Source organism: Alternaria arbusti (genome assembly GCF_024043155.1).
Source record: "Alternaria arbusti strain BMP 1465 chromosome Unknown scaffold_2, whole genome shotgun sequence".
NCBI classification, from domain to species: Eukaryota; Fungi; Ascomycota; class Dothideomycetes; order Pleosporales; family Pleosporaceae; genus Alternaria; species Alternaria arbusti.
In genome coordinates this window covers 637,974-664,374 of record NW_026249942.1, presented here as the reverse complement: position 1 = coordinate 664,374, position 26,401 = coordinate 637,974, and the positions used below count along the sequence as shown (strand labels likewise).

General features: G+C 54.4%; 11 protein-coding genes across 11 annotated transcripts; 7 read left to right on the top strand and 4 right to left on the bottom strand.

Moving 5' to 3' along the window:
* Nucleotides 1-222: 222 nt before the first annotated feature.
* Nucleotides 223-1,407, top strand: J4E86_001780 (uncharacterized protein; the record flags this gene model as incomplete). Its single annotated transcript, XM_051442345.1, has 3 exons — nt 223-324; nt 528-1,205; nt 1,258-1,407. 3 exons carry the CDS (start codon nt 223-225, stop codon nt 1,405-1,407), a joined length of 930 nt encoding a protein of 309 aa, XP_051305933.1.
* Nucleotides 1,408-1,816: 409 nt separating this feature from the next.
* J4E86_001779 (uncharacterized protein) lies at nt 1,817-2,225 on the top strand (the record flags this gene model as incomplete). The annotated part of the gene is made up of 2 exons (XM_051442344.1): nt 1,817-2,014; nt 2,085-2,225. The coding sequence occupies 2 exons, from the start codon at nt 1,817-1,819 to the stop codon at nt 2,223-2,225; spliced, it is 339 nt and encodes a 112-aa protein (XP_051305932.1).
* A 289-nt stretch (nt 2,226-2,514) lies between these two features.
* Nucleotides 2,515-4,741, bottom strand: ASN2 (Asparagine synthetase; the record flags this gene model as incomplete). The annotated part of the gene is made up of 9 exons (XM_051442343.1): nt 2,515-2,557; nt 2,610-3,997; nt 4,047-4,195; nt 4,248-4,283; nt 4,334-4,360; nt 4,418-4,437; nt 4,510-4,526; nt 4,578-4,617; nt 4,716-4,741. The coding sequence occupies 9 exons, from the start codon at nt 4,739-4,741 to the stop codon at nt 2,515-2,517; spliced, it is 1,746 nt and encodes a 581-aa protein (XP_051305931.1).
* Nucleotides 4,742-5,458: 717 nt separating this feature from the next.
* Nucleotides 5,459-6,615, bottom strand: J4E86_001777 (uncharacterized protein; the record flags this gene model as incomplete). The annotated part of the gene is made up of 6 exons (XM_051442342.1): nt 5,459-6,025; nt 6,081-6,196; nt 6,256-6,314; nt 6,364-6,386; nt 6,456-6,526; nt 6,576-6,615. The coding sequence occupies 6 exons, from the start codon at nt 6,613-6,615 to the stop codon at nt 5,459-5,461; spliced, it is 876 nt and encodes a 291-aa protein (XP_051305930.1).
* Nucleotides 6,616-7,273: 658 nt separating this feature from the next.
* On the top strand, nt 7,274-8,212 carry J4E86_001776 (uncharacterized protein; the record flags this gene model as incomplete). Its single annotated transcript, XM_051442341.1, has 1 exon — nt 7,274-8,212. The coding sequence occupies one exon, from the start codon at nt 7,274-7,276 to the stop codon at nt 8,210-8,212; it is 939 nt and encodes a 312-aa protein (XP_051305929.1).
* A 3,035-nt stretch (nt 8,213-11,247) lies between these two features.
* Nucleotides 11,248-12,255, bottom strand: DRE2 (electron carrier; the record flags this gene model as incomplete). The annotated part of the gene is made up of 2 exons (XM_051442340.1): nt 11,248-11,555; nt 11,607-12,255. The coding sequence occupies 2 exons, from the start codon at nt 12,253-12,255 to the stop codon at nt 11,248-11,250; spliced, it is 957 nt and encodes a 318-aa protein (XP_051305928.1).
* Nucleotides 12,256-13,391: 1,136 nt separating this feature from the next.
* On the top strand, nt 13,392-13,986 carry J4E86_001774 (uncharacterized protein; the record flags this gene model as incomplete). Its single annotated transcript, XM_051442339.1, has 2 exons — nt 13,392-13,633; nt 13,752-13,986. The coding sequence occupies 2 exons, from the start codon at nt 13,392-13,394 to the stop codon at nt 13,984-13,986; spliced, it is 477 nt and encodes a 158-aa protein (XP_051305927.1).
* A 639-nt stretch (nt 13,987-14,625) lies between these two features.
* J4E86_001773 (uncharacterized protein) lies at nt 14,626-18,857 on the top strand (the record flags this gene model as incomplete). Its single annotated transcript, XM_051442338.1, has 4 exons — nt 14,626-14,919; nt 14,971-15,037; nt 15,095-18,409; nt 18,460-18,857. 4 exons carry the CDS (start codon nt 14,626-14,628, stop codon nt 18,855-18,857), a joined length of 4,074 nt encoding a protein of 1,357 aa, XP_051305926.1.
* Nucleotides 18,858-20,415: 1,558 nt separating this feature from the next.
* On the top strand, nt 20,416-21,973 carry CKI1 (bifunctional choline kinase/ethanolamine kinase cki1; the record flags this gene model as incomplete). Its single annotated transcript, XM_051442337.1, has 4 exons — nt 20,416-20,620; nt 20,732-20,880; nt 20,931-21,336; nt 21,384-21,973. 4 exons carry the CDS (start codon nt 20,416-20,418, stop codon nt 21,971-21,973), a joined length of 1,350 nt encoding a protein of 449 aa, XP_051305925.1.
* Nucleotides 21,974-22,937: 964 nt separating this feature from the next.
* On the top strand, nt 22,938-24,981 carry J4E86_001771 (uncharacterized protein; the record flags this gene model as incomplete). The annotated part of the gene is made up of 2 exons (XM_051442336.1): nt 22,938-23,266; nt 23,316-24,981. The coding sequence occupies 2 exons, from the start codon at nt 22,938-22,940 to the stop codon at nt 24,979-24,981; spliced, it is 1,995 nt and encodes a 664-aa protein (XP_051305924.1).
* A 246-nt stretch (nt 24,982-25,227) lies between these two features.
* Nucleotides 25,228-26,169, bottom strand: J4E86_001770 (uncharacterized protein; the record flags this gene model as incomplete). Its single annotated transcript, XM_051442335.1, has 1 exon — nt 25,228-26,169. One exon carries the CDS (start codon nt 26,167-26,169, stop codon nt 25,228-25,230), a length of 942 nt encoding a protein of 313 aa, XP_051305923.1.
* Nucleotides 26,170-26,401: the final 232 nt, after the last annotated feature.

Here is a 26,401-nt window from a genome sequence, read left to right as displayed (position 1 = left end):
GTTTCTGCAGCGGCCCCATTTCGCGGCTCCCTCGGCTGGACAGGCTAGTTTCGGCATTCTCTCCGTCTTGGACGTGCGTCATCAAGCCCTGCGATTTCTTTGCATGCCCTTGTACGGAGTACCAGAAGCAAGAAATCATTATTACCTGTAGCCGCACGCGCTGTGTGGGCTACACCCTTACCCGTCAACCCCCGTTGTCATCACGCATTGCGCAACGCAACCATGCTCGCAGCTGTCATGTCGCACAGCGTGTCGCTGACAACTCACGAGGCGCTTTCCGGTGTCTTCGGCTCAATCTCGCTGGCTTCGTGGATCTTTCTGTTGGTGAGTAAACAACTTGATACGACGACGTTGTTGTTCTTCATTTCCTATGCTTTCGCGGACGTACAGGGACCTTGACACGTCGTCCTGCAATGTTCATGTATCTCTGATACCACCTGCGCTATTCATAGAACCGCGACTGGAGCTGCAGCACGCGACATCACCTGGGCATACATCACCAAATCGCATCCTAACACACCGCGCAGGTCCCGCAACTAATCGAAAACTACAAGTCATCCTCCGCTGATGGCATCTCCCTCGCCTTCCTCGTCGTCTGGTTCGTCGGCGATATAACGAACCTTGCTGGAGCCCTCTGGGCCGGCCTCGTCCCCACCGTCATCGCCCTCGCAATCTACTTCTGCTTCGCCGACCTCGTCCTCATCTCGCAATGCGTCTACTACAACATGAAGAACTCGCGCCGCGGCGAGCGCAAAACCTCCGTGCAGTCTACAAACAGCGTTGAGGCGCCCCTGCTGGGCAGACGCGATAGCAGCAACGTCGGTCTGCCGGGAAGCCACAGGCGCGATTCTGCGGCTAGTCGCAGGCGGCGCGCGAGTTCGTTGCCCACGATTCCGGATGTGGGCGATGGCGCGAGCGAGTGGGTTAAGAATGCGCTGAGCATCGTGGGTGTCTGTGTCGTTGGTGCTGCAGGTTGGGCTATCGCGTGGAAGACTGGTGTGTGGGTTCCGCAGCCTCAGCACAATACGGAGGACACCACGGATAACCCTGTTGGTGCCATGATCTTGGGATACGCAAGTGCGGTGGCTTATCTTGGAGCGCGTATTCCTCAGATCATCAAGAACCAGAGGGAGAAGTCTTGCGAGGGCTTGTCGCTGCTGTTCTTCATGTTGAGTCTTTTGGGCAATGCTACATATGGTGCAGGGGTAAGTTACATCTACACTTTGCTGGAAATTAACGGCGACTGACATCTCACAGATCATTTTCCACTCGCAGGAGAAGGAGTACATACTCACCAACCTCCCCTGGCTCATCGGCTCCCTCGGCACAATGGTCGAAGACATAACCATCTTCATCCAATTCCGCGTGTTCGGCAACGGCGAGGCATCTTCTGCCCTCGAGGCGTGATGCGCTCAGCTGTGTTTATAAAAATCATCTGTGTTGGTTACGTCTGGCGTTTTGATATCTACCGCAGAGCGACGGTATGATCTACTCGAAAAGTTTGTGTGTATGTATTTGTATTACTGGTCTACGATACCCAGTCGAAAAAAGATGAACGTATGTTTGGGCGCCGGCGGCGAGGTAATGTTGTATTATGAGAATAGATTTGGCATATCAATCTTGAAACTTGACATCAAGCTGCCCTAGTGCGCACCCACCCTGTTCGTGGTCCTCGAAAGCGACTTGTATCTGTGAAGCACCTGGAGATACACGTCGTTTACTTATGATCAGCCTACAACTCATTTGCGTAAGAAGCGCAGTACGATACGACTCAAAGAATCGCAGAAATTGTCTACGCAGCCAAATCGCAAGCGCCATGTCCCCATCTGAGTCCAATCGTTCCCTCAGCCCTATCGGCCAAATGTACAGGAACGATTATTTGCGAGCAGTCGACATCTGGAAGTCTAGCTCTCGCGACGAGGCCTACATCATTGTAGGGATCTTCTTGCTGACCCAGCCGTTGGCAAATGGCACCAAGCCGGCTTCCATCTTTTCCTCGGCAACTCAGAGGACTGTAAGTACACACCTGCACCTTGGTTACACTTTGTTCTAACTTGATTCAAGGTTACGTTGAACATACGCAGCGCGCGCGGGATCTTTACGATGAGATGCCCAAGGAAACTCTTCGAATAGACCCGAATAAGGATGTCGCAGGACTCACTCAATACCTGGAGATGGCCGAAGTAATGCTGGCGCAGCCTCTATTGAAACTTATGGCTCGATAGAAAGAGTTGTATGCATGACAGAAGTAATGATAAACCACATGTTTGGCGTCGACTGGTTCCACACCGTGAGACATAGCTACTTCTTCGGAACGTCAACATATGCATCGTGCTCTAAGATCATCAATTTCACGCAACATGGTGCATTAGTGTGCTAAAGACCGAACCCTTTGACAGATTTCCCGTGGGGTATATCTCCCCTTAAGCAGTCTATAAGCGCCATAAGAGACCTGAGAATGAGATCCGTAGTTTCTACCGTACCAGCCTTGCCTACTCATACCGAAAGAATCATTTACTTAGCATGAGCGTATTTCTGCTCGTGAACGCCAATGGCACTACATCGTGTTAGTTCCTTGTCTTGATCGTGCCTCAAAAGATCAGACTTACCGTCCAGAAGGATCCGTCTGGTTGCTCCAAGTGGGCGTCCATCGCATGACGGTGTCGGCACAGTAGCTGGGGAAGTGTTCGTCGAACATGCACCTGTACCAGTACGCCTCCTTGGTGTCTGGGATATCGTTACCCCACTCCGGTTTCGGGTTCTTCATCATCTCATCGGTGACGTGTAGCTCAGCGGTGTCCTTGAGCGCGTCAATCCATCCGTAGCCTACACCGTCAGAGAACTGCTCTTTCTGTCTCCAGAGGATCTTCTCAGGGAGGTAGGGCTGGGTCTCTGGTTCGTCGGTGGTATCGAATGCCTTGCGCAGAATGTACTTCTCGATGCGGCCGGCTTCACGGTCGATGAGCTTGTCTGCGGGATCGATGTTCATGGCTGTGTTGAGGAAGTCCTTGTCCAGGAAAGGAACACGCGCCTCGACACCCCATGCGGATGTTGACTTGTTGGCGCGAAGGCAGTCGGCAAGATGGAGGTTCTTGACACGGCGAATACATTCTTGGTGGAAAGCGGCCTTGTCGGGCGCGTTGTGGAAGTAGAGGTATCCACCAAAGATCTCGTCGCTTCCTTCTCCTGAGAGCACCATCTTGACTCCCATAGCCTTAATCTTTCTGCTCAGCAAGAACATGGGTGTTGAGGCGCGGATAGTTGTTACGTCGAAGGTCTCGAGGTGGAAGATGACATCTGTGAGTGCGTTGAGGCCGTCTTCGATGGTGAAGGTGAAAGTGTGGTGCTTGGTTCCAAGGAAGTTGGCTACCTCCTGCGCAGCGATGGCATCGGGTGCGTTGGGCAGACCGATTGAGAAGGAGTTGAGCTGTCCCAGAAGAAGATCTGTCTGAAGCTCGTTGGAGTCGTCGATACCAACAAGTTGGTTCTGTTGCTCGCTGGCGTTGCCAGAAGACGCCGCAGCCTTCTTCCTTGTGAGCTCGTTCAAGCGCAGGGTTTCCCGTTGCGCAATTGAAGCGACCAAACTCGAGTCAAGACCACCAGAGAGAAGTACACCAAAGGGAACTTCCGCCATCATGCGTTTCCGCACTGATCGCTCAAACGACGCCCTCAATTCCTTGTAGTTTACGGGTTGTGTGGGGATGTTCTCGGGCTCGACCAGCCACTTGGGGTCGTAGTATCGCGTGAGCGAATCCGTCTTCGAGTCGTAGACGTGCCCAGGAGGGAAGGAGATGATGTTGTCGCAGACGGGATGTAAGCACTTCAGCTCGGAAGCGAAGAAAACCGCGCCTGGTGCTGTGCTCGATCGGCCCATGTAGAAGGTGGTGATACCGATCGGGTCGCGTGCTGCGATGACACGATCTTGAGCCTTGTCGTGAAGGACCCAAGAGAACATGCCGTCGAGTTTCCGGGGAGCATCGATGTCATGTTCGAGATACTGCCATGCGTCAGCCTCTATCCCATACAAGAAGTGTGCCCAATATTACCAGAGGAATGATAACCTCGCAATCTGAGTGTGTCTTGAAGTTGTACGGGTTCTTGAGGGACTTGCGGAGGATTCGGTGGTTGTAGATCTCGCCGTTGACGGCCAGGGAAACGGTGCCCTCATCGTTGACGAGTGGCTGAGCGCCAGATTCTGACCCGTGTAAGCTTCCGCCAAAAGTAATATTCGGCCTGTGATCTCTTACCGACGCCGACAATGCTCAAGCGCTCGTGAACCAGGACTGTCTGTCTTTAGTACCATGTGTGATTGAGTGCTCTGAGAGTCACTCACTGGTGTTGTTCGCAACGTGGTTACCCGCTGTAAAGTGTCAGTCATTGCGATTGTTGGCGCATAAGAGTCACAAAGAATGCTTACACCAATCTGGACCTCGATGGCTTATCTATCAGTCAGCACAGAGGTTCTCGTGATGTAGTCGCTGAATGGAGGGGTTTCGAGGAATCACGCACCGAACGGCCTTTCCCATCTACAGTTTGTTAGAATGTGCTCCTATGGAGTCGATACAGTCAGAACTTACCTTCAGGGCCGTAGGCTTGAAGGTCTGCACATCAGGATGCCTTTTTGGAGAAGTTGTTAGCCGCGTATCAACATGGGCGCAAATCATCTGGTGTAGAGCTAATTCGGTAGATGCGCGCGCGCAATGGTCGAAACTTACTTATGACACGCGAATATCCCACACATACTGGGCGAAGGTGAATTGGATGAAGGAAGATAGAGTCGGCTTCAAGCGCAAGAGGAAGGGTAAGCTGCTATCTTAGAGTCACAAAATCCTAGCGAGGTCGGCCTGCCCCACTAAAGTCATTTCCATGACCGAAGACCGCCGCGGCAAGATAAGTTCGGGGTTGGCAGCTGGGAGTATCCACAATCTGCAAGGATGCAGTCTGACGTCGAAGAAACTTGTGGAGTGTTGACTGTTCTTGCACCTCGCTTTCGTTTCGCGTACGCGGAGATGCTCGAACGCCTGGGGGATTCGCCCATTCAGAACATCGCCGTAATCGGCCATTCACCACGCGGCACTGTCAAGATGCAACCCCATACAAGTATACGTAGACATTATTTTTGTTAAACAATTTCGCAACTTTGCAACTCCGAATTATGTAGCTGTTGATACATGGACGCTTGCACACAAATGTGGTCATGCCTCCCTAGCAGCTGCCACTTCGTATGTGTAACCAACAAACAGCCCCAGTTCCATCCAAGCAAGAGATACCCACATGAAAGAGAAAAGCACCTGTCCATCCGGTCGTCCTGCGCCCTACTACGACCCTATCCCTTCGTCCCCGTGTGTTGAAAGATGTCGCCCAACCTCCCGCCGTCTCTGCACAATGTAGATCCGGGGTCGCGGTTGGCGCACGGTGCTCCACTGGCTGTCGTGGGCCAGGTATTGTGGGAGGACGCTCAGAAGAGGAAGTAAGCAATCAGGAAGCTGATAAGGCATAGAAGGGCGGTGATCTGAACAGACACGCCGCCAGCGGGGGCTTGCCGTGTGTCCATGGAGGTCGAAACTCCTTGCTTCGAGTCCTGGGCGGATCCTGTCTTTCGCTGGCGGAGACCAGTGGCTTCGCTAACCTGCTGTGTCAATCGCGCAATCTGGGCCTTGGCTTCGGCAAGCTGGGCCTCCACGTCGCTTGAAGATGGCATGGCGCTAGCGATAGTTCCAGCAGCGGAGCTGAAGCTCGACCCCATGTTACCACTCGATGCGGGGTTGTAGGTCTCGTTCCTGATCTCGCCCAAGTCTTTGCTTCCTGATGGGCGCTCCGAGGGAACGGAGACAGGTCCAGAAGCGTCCGATACGCCGCGCTGAGGAGTCACAGCTTCGGGTGACGGAGAGGAAAGCATCGAATCGCGGCTAACGCCGTTGGTTCTCGCAGGAGTTGCGCTGGAGGCATCGTCGGGTGCGAGGAAGAGGACTCTGATCTTCTTCTCTTGGATAGAAGACTTGGCGGTCTGCTCGATGTGCGACCACTACAAGCACCTATTAGCACGCATCCAATCCTAATATCCCAATATTATGACATACCAAAGACCCGACGTTGGTGAACTCCTTGTCAGCGGTGACGAGGACAGATTGCACGAGAAACTTGTCGCGGCACTTCGCATCTGGCGGTGGGTCTTCCTTCATGGCTTGGAGGAGAACTGGGCGCATGCGTTAGTTTGCTGTAGACTTCCGTGGGGCGCATAGAGGGCATGCATACTCTGAACTTCGACATCTTTCCCAGGCTCGATACGTCCGCTGTTCGGCCTCACACAGTATCTAAACCCGTCATCAGTGGTTGTGGGGAGAGGTATCGCGGGCGTCGTACTGCTTGGGAGCCGTCGTTTTCACCTTCTATATGTCAGCTGCGTGTCCAAATTCCACATGACCTCACAGAAGTCCACGGGGTAGTGCGCTTACCTTGAAAGCAATGGGGTCAGAGTGCGGGTTCTTCAAGCGGAGGGTCTGCGACACCTCGTGCTGGAAGGGTCCTAGCCATCTCAGTATGTTTGTCGGCTCAATGCCACGAACGAAGCTTACGCTTGAAACCAAGCTCTACGGGGTCGAGCTCGACAGACATGGCGGGCGCGTGTGGGTTGCGGGTATGGGGTGGTGGTCGTGTCTTCCAGGGTTGGTAATCGGATCCGCGGTTACGGGGTACCTAGGCAGGGTCGCGACGAACCTCGGGAACCAGGGGAGGAGAGACGGGCGCGTATAATGTATTGAGAAGCTGAGTAATCTGGAGATGGGGTGCGCAAACGGTGTGGGTATCGCAGCGGGTGTGGATTGGGGTGGGTGTGGATAGTAGGGAGAGGAAGGCAGATGGTAAGGACAAGTTGCTATGACGTGCAGCGACGCCTCTTGATTCTCGATCGCGAGCTGCCTCTAGTGCCCACCCACGTAGACACTCCCAAGGCGACGACAACCATCACTCCTCTCGCTGAAATAGGCTGCAGTGACAGACGTATTCCACAAACATATTCATAGTGAAGATCACTGTACCAAGACAACATCCCAAGGATCTCACGCGCCTCATCCACGGTCCACCTTCTCTGTGGTTCCACCGCTACCGCCTTACACCCACATCCCACGTATAAAGCTAGACTCCTCCACTACACTCACTTCTCACTTTAATTCGCTACTAAACTACAACCTGCGCTATCCAAACGCCCAGGAAATCATCACCAGATCAACCACAACTTCCCACATACACGACCGTCACCACCGCCACATTCACCATGGCCGGAGATCTAGATACCCTCATCGACATGGGCTTTCCCCGCGAACGCGCAGAGCTTGCCGTCAAAGCCACCGGCGGTCTCCAGTCTGCCATCGATTGGCTCGAGACCAACCAGGACAAGTCCGTCGACGAGATCAAGCAAGAGCAAGCCACCGCTGCCGCCAACGCCTCAGACGAGCCACCCGCCCTCCAGCCAGGCGAGGAAGCCAAATCCCTCGTCTGCGATGAGTGTGGCAAGAGATTCCGCTCCGTCAACCAAGCCCAGTTCCACGGCGAGAAGACCGGCCACGAGCAGTTCTCAGAATCCACCGAGGAGATCGCGCCCCTCACAGAGGAACAAAAGGCCCAGCGCCTCCAAGAACTACGCGAGAAGCTCGCCGCCAAGCGCGCCACGCAGTCCGAACAAGATAAAGAAGACCACAAGAGGAACGAGCAGATCCGCATGAAGGCCACAAAGGAGTCGCAAGATCTCCGCGAAGAGCTACAAAAGAAGGAGCGCTTAAAGGAAGCCGCCGCCAAGCGCGCTGAGAAGAAGGCAGACGAAGACGCAAGGAAACGCGTCCTAGCCAAGCTCGAAGCCGACAAGCAGGAGCGCAAGCGTAAAGCTGAGATTGAAAAGGCGAAGCGCGCTGGTCAAGCTCCTCCTCCTGCTCCCGTACAGGCGCCCCTCGCCACGTCCTCTGGTCCTACTACCAGCAAGCCTGCGAGCGCGTACACCGAGGCGCGTCTGGCGCTGCAGACACCCAGTGGAAGGGTCATGAAGAACTTCCCGGTTGAGACTACGCTGTTCGAGGTTGCGCATGCGCTGGAGCAGGATGGCATGACTGTGTCGACTTTCACGACCAACTTCCCCAAGAAGATATACGACCGGAGCGACTTTGGTATGACGCTCAAGGAAGCGGGTATGGTGCCCAGCGCGGCTTTGATTGTCGGCTAGAAGTCGAGGCTTTTGAGGACGTATTATGTAGATGCTTCTGAGGGTGCATAGGGTGGCGTTGAGGTGGTGCAGGTGGTAGATACCCACAGAGGGATGCATATGGTAGCGTTGATGTATGTCGGCGACAGTAAGCCAGACCGTAGATGAAGTCACGATGAATGAACCATGAGATACAAAGAACTACAGATGTTAACATGTTGATTTATCCCAACGCCTACTAATGCTCAACCCCTTCTCATGAACACATCACCTCAATCATACTCATCAATATCATACCTCCCCGCCTCCCTCTGTGTACTGCACCACTCTTCACTTGCCAACCCGCCCTCCTTCCTCCTCACCAACGCCTCCGCATCTTTACACCAATCACACGCAAAGTCACACTCTGGCGTCTCCTCATCCGCAAAATATTTAGCAATGAGCCTATGCCGACATTTACTCGTGGTCTCACAGTAACCGACCAGTGCCTCTAAACTCTTCGCTCGATGCGTCATCTGCTGCTGCTGAGCCTGTAATCCCGCTCCTGCTTTAGGCTGACGAGCAATATCCCTCGATAGTGAATGCGCAGCACGATCGCGATCTTCGCGGCCGTAGTATAAGATGCAAATCGATGCTTTGCCATCTCGGCCTGCGCGACCGGCTTCTTGGTAGAACCCTTCGAAGGATTTGGGGATCTGCCAGTGCACTACGAAACGGACGTTTTCTTTGTCGATGCCCATGCCGAAGGCTGTTGTTGCGACTACGACATCGTACCCGGCTTTGTTGGCTACCCAGCCTGAGAGCGCGTCTGCGCGGTCTGAGACGGAGAGGCCGGCGTGGTAAGGTTTTGCGCCTATGCCGTCTGAGCGGAGGCGTGCGGCGAGGGACTCACAGTCTTTGCGGAATAGCGTGTAGATGATACCTGGGACGTTGTCTGAGCGCTGGTTCTGGGATGCTAGTTGGGAGGCGCGCTCAGGGTTTGCGGCACGCCGGGCGTGGATTGATTTAAGAAACTTGATGAAGTCGTCGTAGTGATCTTCTGCGTCAGATTTAAAGCGGACTTCGTAGTGAAGGTTTGGTCTGCTGGTGCTCATGCGGAACATCTTCAGCTTCTTCGGGTCCAAGGCGAGCGTGGTGATGATGTCGTCTCTTACACGCGCTGTTGCAGTGGCTGTCAGACATATGACCGGTACGTCAGGAAACTCCTTCTTGAAGAATGACAGTTGCTGGAACGAAGGGCGGAAGTCGTGTCCCCATTCGCTGACACAATGGGCTTCATCGACAGCGATGCGAGCCAGTTCTCCTTGAGAGTGGATGACTCGAAGGATCTTGCGGAAGTTGTCGCCCTGACAGAACTCTGGTGTTACGTAGAGCAGGCGAGTTAGGGGATGACCGCATTGAAGGTCAGCTATGATCCTCTTTTTGTCTACCTGTGGTGTAGTGCTGTTGATCGTCTCGACTCTGATGTTGGCATTGCGCAGAGAGGCAACTTGGTTGTTCTGGTGACTAATGAGCATTGATTATGGAGATGCGATAGCGTAGAGACGTACCATCAGTGCCAGCAATGGAGATATCACAATAGTGACTAGCAGGATTAGCGGCGATGGCGACTCTATGTTGATTTGAACATACTTCCGAAGTCGACCACTGCGGGAAGCTGATAGCATAAACTCTTTCCAAAAGAGGTCGCTGCCTGCAGGAAGACATCTTCACCCTCCAACGTAGCTGTGACGACCTCTCGTTGTAATGGCCTGTAAAAAGATTCAGTATACGCAAGCCGTGGTGAGAAGAGTAAGATACCGGAAGCTTGCTTTCTTGAACACCTTCCTGAGCGTAAAATCAAGATTCGAATACGGTCGTTTCCTTTTGGCAGGCATGACTCGCGATGTGAAGAACGGTGAAATAAACGGATGGAAGGGTCGAAGGATTGGATCCAGACTTTTCACCGCCCGTGTGGTTGTAGCAGTGGCTTTAGTGGAAGGCGAAGGCCCATGTTGATTCGGCCGGATCAGAGTATAAGGAACCTAGGAAGTCGGGCTAAGTCCATGGCTTGCAAGATCGACGCGAGGTCGCGCACGTGGTCAATCGCGCTAGCACGTGAGGCCCCACCTGGGCACAGAAAGATTCCATTGATTCCAGCGACTACCTCCTCCACCAATTGTCGACTGTAGAACCTACTGCTGCGAATGCCCAAGTAGCCGTTTCGCAAAATGGTTAAGATGCCTGCATAAATCGCCTACCACGGGCTTGTCGCAAACACCCGTCTTCACGTCTCAATGCTCGAACCAGCACCACCATGACGGATCCAAACTCTCCAGCGCAACCTCCACCTGGCTTCACAATCAAAGACTTCTCTACTTTCCCACCGAAAACCCGTCTCTTCATCGCCGACAAAGTAGCCAAACTCGAAAGAAAAGTCTTCCCAGCAATCGAGCATTTCAACTACGACGTAGAACTCAAGAAAAAGAACACGGGACTCCTCTTGATCTTCAAGGCAGATGATGCGGACAAGCTAATCGGATACCTCGTCTACCAGCGAATGAAGAGATTGGCTTGGCTACATAAACTCTGTGTCATTGAGCAGGAAAGAGGGAGAGGGCTTGGTAGAGCTCTGATACACTGCTTTCGTTGTCAAATGGAGAAGGGGGGCTGCAATACGGTCTTTCTATGGGTGGATGAGAGTCGTGCTCCTGCTAGAGCATTGTATGCGTCGTGTGGATTTCAGCAGGCGGAATGCCGGCCTGATTATTATGGACCGGGACGAACGGCCTTGAAGCTTGAGTTGTCACTCGACGACTGAACACGACCAAAAAACCTGGAAGTGGAGTCGAAGAGGCTATCTGCAGTTCAGTTCCAGCGAAGGTGAATACTGCTATCAGGGTGGGATGTATAACTGAATATTCATTCGAGAGCAGGACATCACGGTCCTTTCATCTATTTCGTCGTTTATCATCCAAAACTCCAGAAAAAGCTATGTAGCAACGTTATCTAATCCAGACTGTCGAAACACCTACACCATACGCCATGCCATGCAATAGTCGTTCTGTCACCGGCTCCTACAACTGAATATCGTTGTTCAGCAGCCGTACCTCCTCACCAGGCTTGAACGCTGGTAGACCAATGTACGGGCATCCGTCACACCTGAACGCATCGCCCAGTGCGCAGTTCCCGCAACTGCCAACCTTTCCTTGTACTGTGAAGTCTACCTCGTCAAGGTCGTCGGCATCCAGCTTGAGCGAGTTCAATGCTTTATCGGCGGAGGTGCGCTTGGCGGCGTCTTCGGCTTCGAGTTTCTCCTTCATGCCGCAGGTGCAGTCTTTGCATGCGCGTCGTCGCTTGCCGGGCTTAGGTTGGCACTCGAGTGCTGGAATCATGTTAGTAGGGTCCCTTATGGTAGTAAGAGGACTTGACGTACGCTGGAGGACTGGACGAGCCATGTCTGCCTCTGTAATGAGGTCGTCTTCGTCAATTAGGTCATCATCTTCTCCCGTGATGATCGGGTCGTCAAGATCATCGCTGAAATCGACGAAGCCCACACCTGCTGCTGGCTTGACGGGCTCAGGCTGGTTGCGCTTGCGAAGGTTGAGCGGGACTGAACCATCCGGGTTGACAGTGCCATTTGCGCCATTTGTTCCGTTCGTTCCATTCGCGCCATTTGCCTTCTTGCCGAACTTCAGCGGTATCGACACCGGCTCCTCTTGTTCGGGCTTGGTCATGCCGTCGGCCGTCTCCGTGAGTCCTGCCAGGATAGCCTCTGTCTTCTCTGCGCCTTGGAAGGGGCCTGCCTGACTCTTAAGAACACCTCCCACTTTCAATGCGCTGACTACTTTGTTCATGACATCCCGTGCCAGCAACTTGTGACTTTCGCGCGTGGTACCGTCGGCGTCGGCGAGGAGGAGAACAACATCGTATGTAGATGCGGGGAGATTGACCAGACCAGCGGCGATACGGTCAAGCATCTGCAGGTCAGTCGAGTTGCGATCGTGGATCTCGTAAACTTGGTCAAGTCGCTCTGGGTGCGCCGCAATCGACGGCGTGCCGATCAGAAGGCATCGCGGGGCCATGGTGGGGTATCGTGGCGCTGTGTGTCGATGGAGGGGTAGATGGGTGTTGCAAAACCAAAGTGTATCGAGGTATGAACTCTGCGAACAGTGTGCAGAAGCGTGAGAGAAGAAAGGCGTGTTTCAACGAAAGGCGCGTCCCGGGAAACTTTTCTGGTCTGCGGCCTCGGAGGCGGAGAAAGCGCTGCTGATGCAATCACTGAGAAATCCGCGGCGATTGGTCATTCCACCCTGGGCTGATTACGAGCTGACCGGAACACGTGATTCCGGATCAAGTGGGAGGGCGGCATATGTGCGAGTGGGTCCAGCGCATTAGCGTTCGAGGAACAAACATCTAGAATCTGGGGTAATCACCGTTGCGCTGAAGCCATGGCACGCAGGAGGCTGTTGCAGACGCATCTTGAGGATTATGGTTCCTCAATAGCATCGTTGACCTGCAATTGACTCATAGACCAAGTTTGCGCGTGGCTGTGGTGCTGTGCCTCAATGAATCGTCGCCCACGCGACACCGCCGGGGGATTCAGGTACCAGTGACGTACCCTTCCCCTCGTTGCTTCCTCAAAAGCTCAGGGTCACCGAGATCCGACCGACCACAATGTGTGTCCAGTTACTGTATAGAGGTAGAAGCTATGAGCACAATTGCAGTAGCCGAAGCTGGGCAGCTGAGGACGAATCTTCTAGAGGCGCGTCGTTCCAGGGCCCATCTTGGTTGCGATATAAAGGCAGGAGCTCCTCCCAGCTTCCCCGCCTTCCAACGCCAGTCGCGTGAGATGCATTGCGCCTTCCTTTATCAAACCAGCCACCATCGTCTCTGCTAACCTCGTCTTCACTAACACATTGCTGCCACTTGTCCACAGATCTACAAGGTACGCATCTGGCCGCGTTGCTTCACGCAAGACGACGCCATCGGGTCAAAGCTCCCATCACGAGACCATGTACTGACCCGCTTGAGCTTCTTACAGTCACAGTAGCTCCGAGCCCGCCGTTGCAGGATACTTCAATCCATTCTGACTTTCTTCCATCACATCACAAACAACCTCTAGTCAATCCATCGACTCAAGACATCAAACAGTAAGTGCTGCCTTTCATCTTGTCTACCGACGCTCTTGCCTTCTTTGCATTGAGTCACTGAGGTTGATATGACCTTAATGGCTCCTCGGCGTAAGACGGCAGGAGGCTCTGGAGCAACCCAAGCTTGTTCGTACATCGTACTGACATCTGAAGTGACTCGCTCTCACAAGTTCACTGATCGCGACCACGCCGGCATTGCTGATGGCACTGCCGAGCGTGAGACGCGACTTCCCAAATACTTCGCTAAGTCCGGCCATGCCGACACGGACCCGACCAAGACAAAGAAGGGTGGCAGCGGCAAGGGCAATTGGTGAGTGTCATCTGCCTGCTTCCTTCCAAGCCACTCGAGAGACTGTCGCAGCTCCGAGACAGTTCTATCTTCATGAGTGGTTGTACCATAGAACCCATGACTGACAACACCGTCTTAGGGGCGCCGCTGGTGACGAGGTCGAAGATATCAGACCCAATATGGCCTACGCCCGCCGTCGAAGCAATTCGTCCACCCACAACATGAAGGACTTCAAGACCAAGTTCGAGACCATCGAGACCGAGCCCGTCTTCGAAGAAGAGATTCACGGCCCTCTTGGTGAAGAGCTCGAGAAGCAGAGCACCACTTCGACGGAGAACAGCATCGCTGAGGAGGAACACGACAAGAAGATGTAAAGGCTGAGTGTGGAGCCTACGGATAGTGGCGTGGCTGCGTGTCGACTGGCTAGTCGGCATGTGGGAAGCCATCGCTTGCCACGAACAATTTGACAGGGCAGATATCGTCGTCTTTTCAGACTGATATGCTCACACATGTACCATGTTTCTCTGGGAGGTATTACGTTCTCTAGTACGGCCATGCAAGTTCACACGGGCATGCATGGTCGGAAGTTGACCACAATGGCGTTTTCTGACAACTGTAACGAGTATGATAAATGATAAACGAAACACAAACACAACGCACTTGACTCTTTTGCTTGATGTGACTCGAGGAAGATGGCGCTCTCATCTGAATAGACAATATGGTAGATTGCGAGCAGAATTGTGTGATGATATAGCATACTCAGTGAATGACCAAGCGGTTGCACTGGTTTCCTCGTGTATGTAAGATCTTTTGTTAGTAAAGTACGGGCGTAGTGCTGTGAATTGTTAGATGATGGTGCGTGCCTGGCGACTCACTAGCAGCCCTGGAGCTGGCTCCAAACTCCGGGCGCTAGCGTTGATTGAATCCCTGCCAAAACAGAACAACTCAGCGAGCAACATCATCACCGGCGCGCTCCATCGCGTTTTCAACCGCCATCTCCAAACTCTCGCATCATGTTTTCGCCCGAGGCGTCCATCGCGAGCGCGCGCAGCTCTTTGCGCAACCCCCGACGCAGACCGCGGATGGAATCCGAGAGCCTACGAAGCAGAAAGCGCAGTAAACTCAACGACGCGACCTTCAAGGACCCTGCCGACGCCCACATCAACGGAAACGGAAGTGCCTCGACAAATGGCCACGCTGTGCAGAGTGTCGACCACTCGGTTGTTGTGGTTGACATGCCCTTGAGCATTCGGGAGAAGAAGACGGCACCGAAGCGCGCGCCCAAGGAGGACACGGGCACGTATCTTGTGAGTAGATGCGCATCTACGCGAGATGGCACTGCTAATATGAGACTGGAGACCAAGAACGCAAACTACAGTGTCAAGAAACTGCCTGGCTTCCCGTCAGCGCTCCTCCGCCCATCGAGTACGGCCTACACATCGTCACCCACCGCAATGCGCGCCTGCTGACATACATCTCTAGCTCCGATATATGCCACCGCCCTCCCCTCCGCCGGCCTCGCGCTTGCCCTGACTTCAGATCGAGCCCTCGTCTGGGACTACAGCGCCCCGAACGGCCCTTCAAAGGTCGTCTCTCTAAACCTGAACTTCGGCCTCAGACCAACCGAACCTCTACCGCTCGGCGCCATCGTCCGCAACGGCCCCACCAACGACTACGGTATCGTCGCGCTCGCGCCTTCGACAGGCAAGATCAGCTTCTGGGAGAACATCGACAGCGCAGACACTCGGAGCCTATACCCACAGCGCCAGCAAGGGGTGGATGGCTTTGTGAAGCTGTACTCTGGGGAAACCATAACCGGACTAGTCGACGTCGAGCACGCGGGCTACGTCCTGGTATTCAGCAGCGGCAGACTCGCCCAGCTGACCCTACGCGATTCTCAGGGTCGACCAAGCGTTGCGACAACCGTCTTGAGCGCACCAAATGGCTCAGGAGGTAGCTTCTTCAGCTTCAAAGGCCTTCTTGGAGGGTCCATCCGGAAGACCATCGCCTCCGTCAAGGCCCGGACATCGCAATCCAAGGGCCACATGGAAGTCATCTCGGCGACGCGAAACGGCCTCTTTCAGACCTGGGACTTGAGCTGGTCAGGACAGAACAGCCACCAACGAGACGTAGACGTATACGATGCGATCCTATCGGCAGTTCAAACAGACACCGTTCCAGAAGTACGCAACCAGCAGGATGTCCATGTGCTGGATTTTGCCATTATGGAACAACAACAGGGCCAGGATGCCATCAGTCTTCTGGTTTTGGTGGCGCTGTCTGGTCGGGACTCAATGGACTACTTCCTCCTGGAGGTGGATCTGTCGAGGACAGCAGGTACCATTAGCAGGGCGATACCAGTCCGCAACTTTCATCAGCCGCAGCTTACCAAGGAGCCGATCGGAACGCTTCTCCTGCCACAGCCTGGACACACAGCCTACGTCCAGTTCCCAGGAGCAGTCTTCGTCGCATCCCTCGCTCAACCAGAGGAGAGCCCAGAGGCACAACTGCTCGCAGACTCAGGTCGTTCTAGTTTACCCTTCCAGGACACCGTATATTTCCGCCCAGAAGTGACTCTTGCAGGCACTGCCCTGGAGACCGCGATGCGGAAGGACAAGAAGTCGACTGCTCTCGTCTTCGTCCAGCAATTCGGCCTTTTACAGATCAGCGCATTGCCTCCTACCACAGACGATCAGGATAGAGAGCGCGTGAAAGTGACCGCACGCAGCAAACTCGAGCAGGCCACCTTCTTCAGTACCATTCCCTCCAACATCATAGACTTCTCTGTCAAATCACGCTTTTCGTTCGCAGAGGAGGAGACTGCGGAAGCTGCACTTGCTATCAGTGCCGGCATCTTGAGCTCCTCGTACGACTACTTGGAGAAGGGAGTTTCGAACTTGGACGACCAATTCCAGCAGCGCTCCTTCGCCCTCCGTACCCTGATCACTCAACTACAAACCGATTATCCCCCCATATCTTTCCAGACAAGGTGGCGGCTATTGTGGCATGCCGAGAAGCTCGCGGCTGCACACAAGCTCTGGCTCTGGTACCAAGACAAGCTACAGGACCAACAAGCACACCCGGATACCTACCCAGAGAAGATTTTGATGAGCGACATCATCAGAGCTTTGAATGAGCGCTACAAGAGCGGCCTCGATTCTGAGCTAGGCGAGAACGACACTATTCGACAATTCTTCGTTAAGGACGTTGACAGCCTTCACACGCTGATACCTTGGGGCTGGTTCTACCTGAGGACCTTCTACATGAAAGAGGGACTAAAGCAAACACCGTCCATCATGCAGAGGCTCAGTGAAGGCACCGATGTCATGCTTGTCGCTTTGGAAACAGCTTTCGAGTTCCGCCAAGCAAATGTAGAAGTATACGGTCTCGACCCTGATTGTCTAGACGACAGCATCCTCAAACCGGACTATGGCTACGATATGCTACCTCCGTTCTGGACGTCGTCTCACAACATCGTCAGCTCGATTCGAAGCCTCATCGACGTTGGCCGCAACCTTGCGGTGGACAACTACGAGGAAGGCTACCAAGAACTCCTGGCACAAAAGATCGGCAAGGACAACCCTCGCTTGGTGAAGCTTGGATGTCAGACTCACATTGAACGCTTTGAGTGGGCTCTCGCCCAGAGCGATGAGAAGACACGAGCCATGGGCCGCAGCCTCAAGGATGAATGGAACAACAACGTCCGACCATCACACATCATGGGTTTGATGGAGATTGGACTCCCTACTGAAGGAATGGAACTGGCCGAGCAATACCACGACATGTCGACACTCGTCAATCTGATCTGGGAAGAGTCCAACTGGCTCGAGACGGAAAAGGCGAACACCCGCAGTAAGATGGAGCAAGCGGAAAGCACAGTCAAGCTGAACCGGATAAAAGAGCGCATTGCGCGCTACTTCGAGGTCTACGGTGATGACTGGGCTGGAGCGTTCTACTCAAAGTACATCAACGAAAACCAAGCAGGACAACTCTTCATGAAGGAATATCTCAACCAACCGGCACTCACAAAGTTCCTGCGAGCCGAGCCGTCGCGCGTCAGGCTCGCATGGATCAATGAAGTCTGCGGCGAGAAAGACTACGAAACTGCTGCTGAAGCTCTCTTTGAGGCTGGCTCGAAGCAGGAGACGAACGCGTGGTGCCAGCGCGTTGAGCTCTCCATGGCCAAGCTTGCCTTGCTCTGCAAGAAGGAGGCAAAGCATGGCGACGACCAAGCAGTAGTCGACCCACGCAGGGAGAAGCCCAAGGCGCTGAAGATGCGCGAGGCCATGTACCAGAGCATCGATCAACAGCTCGAGTACACCAAGATCCAAGAGGAGGTTTACGAGCGGTTGCTGCCCATTATTACCGGAGCTCTGGATGAAGACTCTGCTGTTGAACTCCTTATGGCCGAGTTTGGACAAGGTCGTTTGAAGGATCGACCAGCACACCAGACCATCCTCAAAGAGGGATTCGAGGCTCTGGTTCACCACAGGGTTATCGACCCTGCGCTCATGGTTGACATTCTCACACTCATGAATGCAGACGACAGCGAGGAAGGTGTTACTTTGCTTGGGAACGACGAGTTCATCTACGCTTTCAAGGTCTTGACAGTCAACTGGAACAATATCCACCGGACAACTCGCGACGGCCTGCTCAAGCTTTTCTGGAAGCGACTGTGCATCAAGGACAACTGGGCTTTGATCAATAATGAAAAGGAGGTGCCTGATGCCAAAATCCACGATGTGTTGCAAGGCACAGTCATGGCATGGACATTCCGCGCCTTGTCCGCCATGTGCAGTAAGTTGATGTCTAGTACCATATGTTTGTTCACCACTAACAAGTTGCAGTCGGCAATTCTTTCATCCGGACCCTATGGCCTAAGAACCTTCGGGACCTTCTAGGTGCTGGAGGAACGCATGGAGAGCTTTGTGTTCGCTTTGCTGCCGAAGACCTTCGCAACCCGATCATCAAGGACAACCTCTTAGATGACGATATCCTTCGCGAGCAGGTTAGCAAAAACAGGCTCACCGATTGGTTCAAGGCAGCCTGGAACACGGGCAAGACCATGTACGCCCGCGAGCTGGCACTGCAGGGCAAGGTTCCTCCTCAGTCTATGCCAGCAGCCCCTCAAATGGCCGAGGAAGAAGTAGAGGACGAGGCGGAGCAGGACGCTGCTGGGTCGGAGACGTTTGACGGAGACGACGAGAGCGCACAGCAGGAAGACGTGGTGATGCAGAATTCATGAGAAGTCGTGACCGTATTCGGGGTTTCATCGGGCGCAGTGCATTCAGGACAGGCGCGTATCAAGCATTGGGCACGGCGTTTGAAACGTGTACTCTGCAGACGCGGACAGCGTTCATTTTCTTTTTTGTCATCAAGTGTATTTCTAGCGATGGTTTTGCAGACGACAGGCGTCCTATCTCGTCCCATGTCAGTACCTGACTAGAGACGAGAAAGAGGATGATTAGAGTTGGAACCCAATGTATAAAAGTGACTATCTGGGTAATGCATGAAGATTTAGGGGAGAGCCATGAATAGTGACATGCATAACCGCCTATCGGCAAGGGTCTCGACTCTGTTCTGTGGAGTCAAGCGACGACAAGCGTTCATTTGCGCGGTGGGTACCCAGCCGTGTCAGGGAACCGAGTGTGGCGCGAGCGAGAGGGCGCGGAAGCCGACGCGCACCAATGACCTGACTCGGTAACAGCCGTTGGGTGACTTGAGGCCGGGTTGTGAAAAAGTGGTGCTGCGCGTTGAGATGAGAGGCGGGAGATGGAGATGGAGTACATGTCAAGAGGACTACCTTTGCTTCTTTCTTGTCGCACCAAAACCGTTGGCCATGCCGTGAGGCGAAGCCACCGACTTGACGTAGGCGGCATGCATGAACAGCATGAGGCACAGCAGCGGTGAGGCTGGACAGGACACACGACAGGCCAATACGTGCTAGCCGTGCCGGTACTGTTGCGGCTCTACAGCAGGAAAGATCGTCGAGCTGCGACGGCGATGGCGATGGAGATGTCGATGTCGATGGCGATGACGGAAGACAGAGTCTTCACCCTGCTGATTGCCGTCGCGAATCCGCTGACCAGGCTTCCCTTCGCGCGGGCGCGCTTGTTGGCTGGGAAAGGATGCGTCGAATTTCCGAGGGCGTCCCAGGGCTGCTTTTGCTCGGAGGATGCTAGTTCTGGTGTGGACTGTGCTGCAGGTACAACAACAAAGTGACAGCTCAGTGGGGAAAGGACGGCTGCGCCGCGAGCGACCTGGGATGGGCTGCGGAATGCATGAAAGCCAGAATTGAGCCGCTGCATCGGGCTGCCCACGCCTGCGCCCACGACGACGGCCAGCGTGCACTTCCGTCTCTATGCAGGCGGGTGTAAATAGCTCACGGTGGCAGTCCCGTGCTCTCAGTGAATTGGGTGCTACTAAGAGTCTAGCGAAGGGTCGGTTGATAGGTTGCTAGTGCACGCCCCATGCCCAGTCGCTCCTTCCCCTTCTCCACGTCTTTTCCGCGTCGAGAGTCGGTCGCTCTTTCTTCACTATACGTGCCTGTCCTACGTGCCTTCCTCTGACCTCCCCGTCCCCTCGCACGCTGCTCGTTGCAGCACCACAGGTCGCTCCCGCCTCGCCCTCGACCCGCCGTCTCAGCAACGCCGAGTCGCGTTCGCCGGTTGCATAGCCTCGTTCCCGGCCTACGGCTGCGGCCCTGTCTCGCTGCTGTCACAACCACCAAGCCACGCACCTCTCTGCCACTCCCGTCCACCTCCCTTCCTCCTCCCCTCCGTTATCCGGACTCCATCGACACCATGGCGAGCGGCAGCACGAGCTCCAACGTCGTCGGCGTGCACTACCGCGTCGGCAAGAAGATTGGCGAGGGCAGCTTCGGCGTCATCTTCGAGGGCACCAACCTGCTCAACCAGCAGCAGGTCGCCATCAAATTCGAGCCGCGCAAGAGCGACGCTCCTCAATTGCGCGATGAGTACCGCACATACAAGATCCTCGTGGGCTGCCGTAAGTACCGACCTCGCTTCCCCTTTACCGCTTGTTTTGGTGCTCGTGATCGACACCACCCTGTATATCAACGCATGTATGCACCTCGACTATGTGGCTAATCATCTGCAGCCGGGATCCCTAATGTCTATTATTTCGGCCAGGAAGGCCTACACAACATTCTGGTCATCGACCTCCTCGGCCCGAGCTTGGAGGACCTGTTCGACCACTGCAACAGGAAGTTCTCCATTAAGACGGTCGTCATGGTAGCCAAGCAGATGGTACGTTCCGACAGCATCATTGCACTCTCCTCTGCTTACACCTCATCTAGCTGTCACGGGTTCAGACCATCCACGAGAAGAACCTCATCTACCGCGACATCAAGCCCGACAACTTCCTCATCGGCCGCCCTGGCTCAAAGAGCGCCAATGTCATCCACGTCGTCGACTTCGGTATGGCGAAGCAGTATCGTGACCCCAAGACGAAGCAGCACATCCCGTACAGGGAACGCAAGTCTCTGTCCGGTACCGCTCGATACATGAGCATCAACACCCATCTCGGGCGCGAACAATCCCGTCGCGACGATCTCGAGGCGCTCGGTCACGTCTTCATGTACTTCCTGCGCGGTGGACTGCCATGGCAAGGTCTCAAGGCTGCGACTAACAAGCAGAAGTACGAGAAGATTGGCGAGAAGAAGCAGACCACCCCCATTAAGGATCTGTGCGATGGCTTCCCTGGTACGTTGGCTGCATTCACTAATTCTATCACTACTAACAATGCGCAGAGGAATTCAACAAGTACCTCAGCTACGTGCGTAACCTCGGCTTCGAGGACACACCCGACTACGACTACCTACGGGAGCTGTTCACTCAGGCTCTCAAGAGCACCGGAGAGGTCGAGGACGGCGAGTACGACTGGATGAAGCTGAACAACGGCAAGGGCTGGGAGGTCCTCAAGTCGCACCCATCGGCTGCGCAGGCGATGCACCACTCCAACGCCAACCCTAACTCATCCATGGCTGTCAACATGCAAGGCCAGCAACACAGGCAACAAAAGACCCACCTGCCTATCGACCACCACCGTCTCAACGAGCCTCTGCCAAAGCCTGGCGCGACCCGCGCTCAGCCCGGAAGGAGCCCACGCGAGACCATGAACCGTGACTCGCAAATCAAGCGGAAGAGCATGGGCGAGCTTGCGCCGCCCGAGGGTGCCTCGACGCAGGCCCAATTCCAACACAGCCAGCCCAACCTGGCACAGAACAACCGTGCTGCGCCTGCCAGCAGTCCGAACCCGCAACCGACGCGACAGAGTGCCGAAAAGCCTAGCTTCATGCAAAAACTGGCGAATGCCCTGTGCTGCGGCGCCAGCAAGTAGTAATCGCGGTCGCCAAGCTTGGTTTCCTTCCCTTTGCGTTGCATCCTGGAGTCCGTTCTTTGAGCGATAGTGTTCCCGGTCACGTTTTCTTCCTGTATAGGTATCTTGTAATGATTGATAGACGGGATCGAAAATCTCCTTCCACGGTAATAGTTACGACGACCGAGCGACCGAACCGCCTCCCACACCAGCCTGGATTCCTCATCAGCGCCGAAAAACATCATCACCACCCTCTCCTTCACCTCTGCGCTCCCGCGTTGCGAGACTACATCAGCTGGCAGTAGTGTGGGAGCGATTTTCCATTGGGCGCTTGCGGCGTTGCGGTGTGCTTGGGGAGGCTCGCACTTGTGGCATCTCATTTTCATTATTCATTTTGGCACGAGGAAAATATAGCATGTAAAGGAGTCTCTTCTGACGGCCCATCGCGTGTACAGGGCGACAGACGGATCTCGTTCTAGTTCAGGTAGAGTAGTCGGGCGAATAGACGCACTTACTACACCAAATTTCATCTTTGTCCAGTAGTGACGTTTGCAATGGTCAACATCATTGATGATCCATGGATGTCTGTCTGGCATTCTTGGTAGCGGCGATCTGAGGGGTCGGTCATGGGAGGGCACCAGGGAGCTATGGCCTCTTTGCGTATGCGATTGGAAGGTGCCGTAACAGCGGCAATCCATGACTCCATAGCTGTGCGTGCCTATAGCGCAAGAACTTGACTTGTAGCTTGATTTGCACTTGAATCTCTTCGAAAACCCTTGCGCATTCTTTTGGATTTAGGTATCCGCCCATTTTGACTTTTTCCTTCGCCATTCCAATATTCCCACACGTGAGGTGCCCGCGCAGGGTCCAACGCGACTTCCCAACAACGAAATTAAGCTCGTCCACCCCGGGGCCCTGCGATTCCATCACCCGCACCCTCTCCTACTACCGGCTCATCGATCAGCGGCGCCTTGCGAAAGTTGCGATGGCGTCGGGACGCGATGTGCGCGATATGCTCGGGCTGCCTGCTGCCGGCGGTGATGCGCCAAAGGCAGTAGGTCCAGCAGCCGTGGCAGCGCAGACTCAGAAGCGCTCAAAGCCTGCAGGAGGGAGCAGGAAGATACGTACGTTTGGCAGTCCTTACGTCTTTCCTTGGGAAATCGTCAAAAGGTCGAGACTGACTCTCATTCGACCAGAGGGCGTTGCGCGCGAGGTTGCTGCGCTATATGGCGAACGGCCGCCGCCTGTCGCCGTCTACGAGGAGAAGAAGGCGTATCGGGCGAAGAGACAGAGCACTGGCCCTGCAAAGAGATGGTATGTACGCGCGACGCACTGCGGAGGATTGGCTAATTCGCGCTTCTAGGGTACAACAGCCGTTTATGAATCCGGCGCGCAACGATGGCCTCGTCCTCAAGCATTGGCGGCGCAAGCCCACGACAGCACCACCCGTACAGGAAGCCGACGACGCGCCGATGCAGGAAAGCGACACCGCCGACAACTACATCGAGACGTGTGCCGACTACGCCAAATACGACATCAAAGTAGACATGCCGGGCTTCACAGACGAGGAATACAACCAGTACCTGCGGAGCGATGACTGGAGTCGCGAGGAGACAGACTACCTATTCGAAGTGGTAAAAGACTACTCGTATCGCTGGCCTGTGATATGGGACCGCTACGACTACAAGCCGACGCAACCACGCCCGTCAGAGCCAGCAAACAGCGAGGACCAAGCGCTAGCCACCATGCCCTTTGCGCCGTCGAAGAAGCGGTCGCTAGAGGACCTCAAAGCACGCTTCTACGATATCTCAGCCAAGCTCATGAAGCAGCGCATACCGGAAGTCTCCATGGACGCCGACCAATACAGCCTGTACGAGATGCTCACGAAGTTCGACCCGGTTATGGAGCGGAATCGAAAGATGTTGGCCACGGCACTCATCAACCGCACAATGGACGAGGTCAAAGAGGAGGAGTTCCTGCTCACTGAGCTGCAGCGCATCAACATGGCGGCCAACCGACTCGATGCCGAGCGCGAGGAGCTCCGGGCACGACTGGACGCACCACCGCAGAACCAGGCCGTTTCCGCAGGACTACAAGCCTTTACATCATCACAAGCCCTCCAGGCCCTCTTCCAACAGCTGTTCCAGCAGGATCGTAGTAAGAAACGCGCATCTGGCGGTGGAACAGGACCTGGTAGACTCAGCCTCTCCGCAAACGACATGGTACACACTCCTGGTTCAGCACAACAACAGCTCTCGGCAGCAAATCGGCGGCAAAGCATGGCACAGAACCAACAACCCACCGCCCAGACGCCTGTCAAGCACCTCTCTCCACATCAAGAACACCGCTTCAACGTCTCAACACACGAGAGACTTACCTCGGGTGTCACATTTGGCTCGGACAAGCTGCTTAAGATGCGACAAGCAAAGAGCAACGTCCAGACACAAAAGATCGGCCAAATGCTCGCGGCGTTGGGCGTTAGTGACATCGTCAGCATACCAACGAGCAAGGTCGGCGAAGTCTTTGAGAATCTCGTATCGAAAGTTAGCAAGCTACTCGACGTGCGTAAGGTCCGAGAGAAGGAGGAGGGAGAGTGCAAAGTCTTGCTTGCTATGAAGGCCCGACGAGATGGCGGTGGTGAAGGAGGCGAAGGACAACCAAAACAAGAAGTCCCTGAATCACAACAACAAACACCCGGTGGGGACGACGACGCCGACGGGGAGAATGACGACGAGGAAGACGAAGACGACGTCAACAAAAACTACGGCGATGATGCCGAAGCCGATAGGGACGACCGCGAAGATAACAACGACGCTGACAACCCCGATGATGACGCCGAAGGTGAAGAAGATGAGGGTGGTTTCAACGGCGAAGACGACGATGGCGACGTGGATGCAGAAGGCGAAGATGAGAGTAGTAAACAGCAGTCTCGAGCAACCAGTCAAGGTGCGACGGGACAAAGCCATAAGCGGAGCGCCAGTGTCTTCTCTCAAGGCAGTGAAGTCAGTAGCAAACGGGCGAGGAAATGAGGGGGCTGGCTTTGACTGGGAGTGTGGTTTATACTTTTGACTTCTGCTTTTGATAGCATAGCGATGGCGTTGGGATTGGATTGACAAGAAGGGAAAACATTCGTCATTGGCATCACTGGGAGAATGATACGGATATGAATATGGATAGGGGACTGGAATAGCCCTATTGGTATTGTTAGCTACGATGCATCACTATCCACTGCATAACGCAGGAATGTACAACATCATCCTACCTCATGCAACTACTTATATCTTCGCCTTGACCTCCTCCTGTTCCAGTCTTGCAAACAACGGCGCGTTTCTTCCCCCACGAAACAGATCCAACATCTCCTTACCCATCCACGCCTGCCTGCTCTTCGCCAGCCCTGTCTCCAAATCCGCAAATCGATCCGCTTGAATAAATATGCCAGCACCATTCGCCTTGCTGCCCTCATTGAACAACCAACACACCGCCAACGCCACAGCTTCAGGTCGATTAATCGGCACACCCGCCTCTGCCATCTGCTTCGCGTACGCATCAGGCTGCATAGCCAACTTAGTGTTATTCGCCGTCAAGATCGGCGTAACCGTAATCGCAGGCGCAACAACCGAAATACTAATCCCCAGTTTCGCACATTCCTGCTTCAACGCCCTCATCAAGCCCACCACCCCATGTTTCGCCGCAGAATACAACGGCGCACCCGCTGAAGCCAGATACCCCGCTAAACTCGCCGTCAACACAATAGAACCACCTTCTGACCCGTTTTTCCGCAAGTAGTAGATGGCGAGTTTAGTCGTAGCAGCCGCGGCATTCATGTCCAGCGTCAGCGTTCGGTGATCTGGTTCTGCCAGTTCCCCCTCGCTATCCAATGCATCGTTGAAGAATTGGTCGCCATTTTCGGCTATCCCTGCGTTGACGAATACACAGTCTATGCGGCCGAAGCGCGCGTAGCCTGCTGCGAAACCGCCGCGTTGGGAGGCCCAGGAGGTTATGTCGCAGGTGTGGGTGAGCAGGTTGGAAGCTGCGTGCTTGAAAGATGGAGGTGGCGGTTGGAGATCGAGCAGGATGAGGTTGTGGGATGGGTTTAGGGATGAGAGGAGGGTTGCTGTTGCGAGACCTATGCCGGAGGAGCCGCCGGTTATGAGGATTGTTTTTGGGGTGCTGGAGAGGGTTTTGAGGGCGGAGGGAGAGGGCGTGAAAAGTGTCATTGTGGGTGGTTTTTGTGTGGATGGTTGGTTATAGCGAGACTGAGATGGATGTGGTTTTGCCAAAGTAGTACTTGACAGGAAAGAAGTTTTATAAGATAGAATCCAAGAGAGACGGGATACAAGAGGGAGAGAAGGTGGATATCGTCGATGCGGCTGAAAACATGCACACAATCTGTTTACCTAGGTTATATGTTGTAGTTGCGGGGTTGGCCTCGGAGGTGTCTGGATTGAG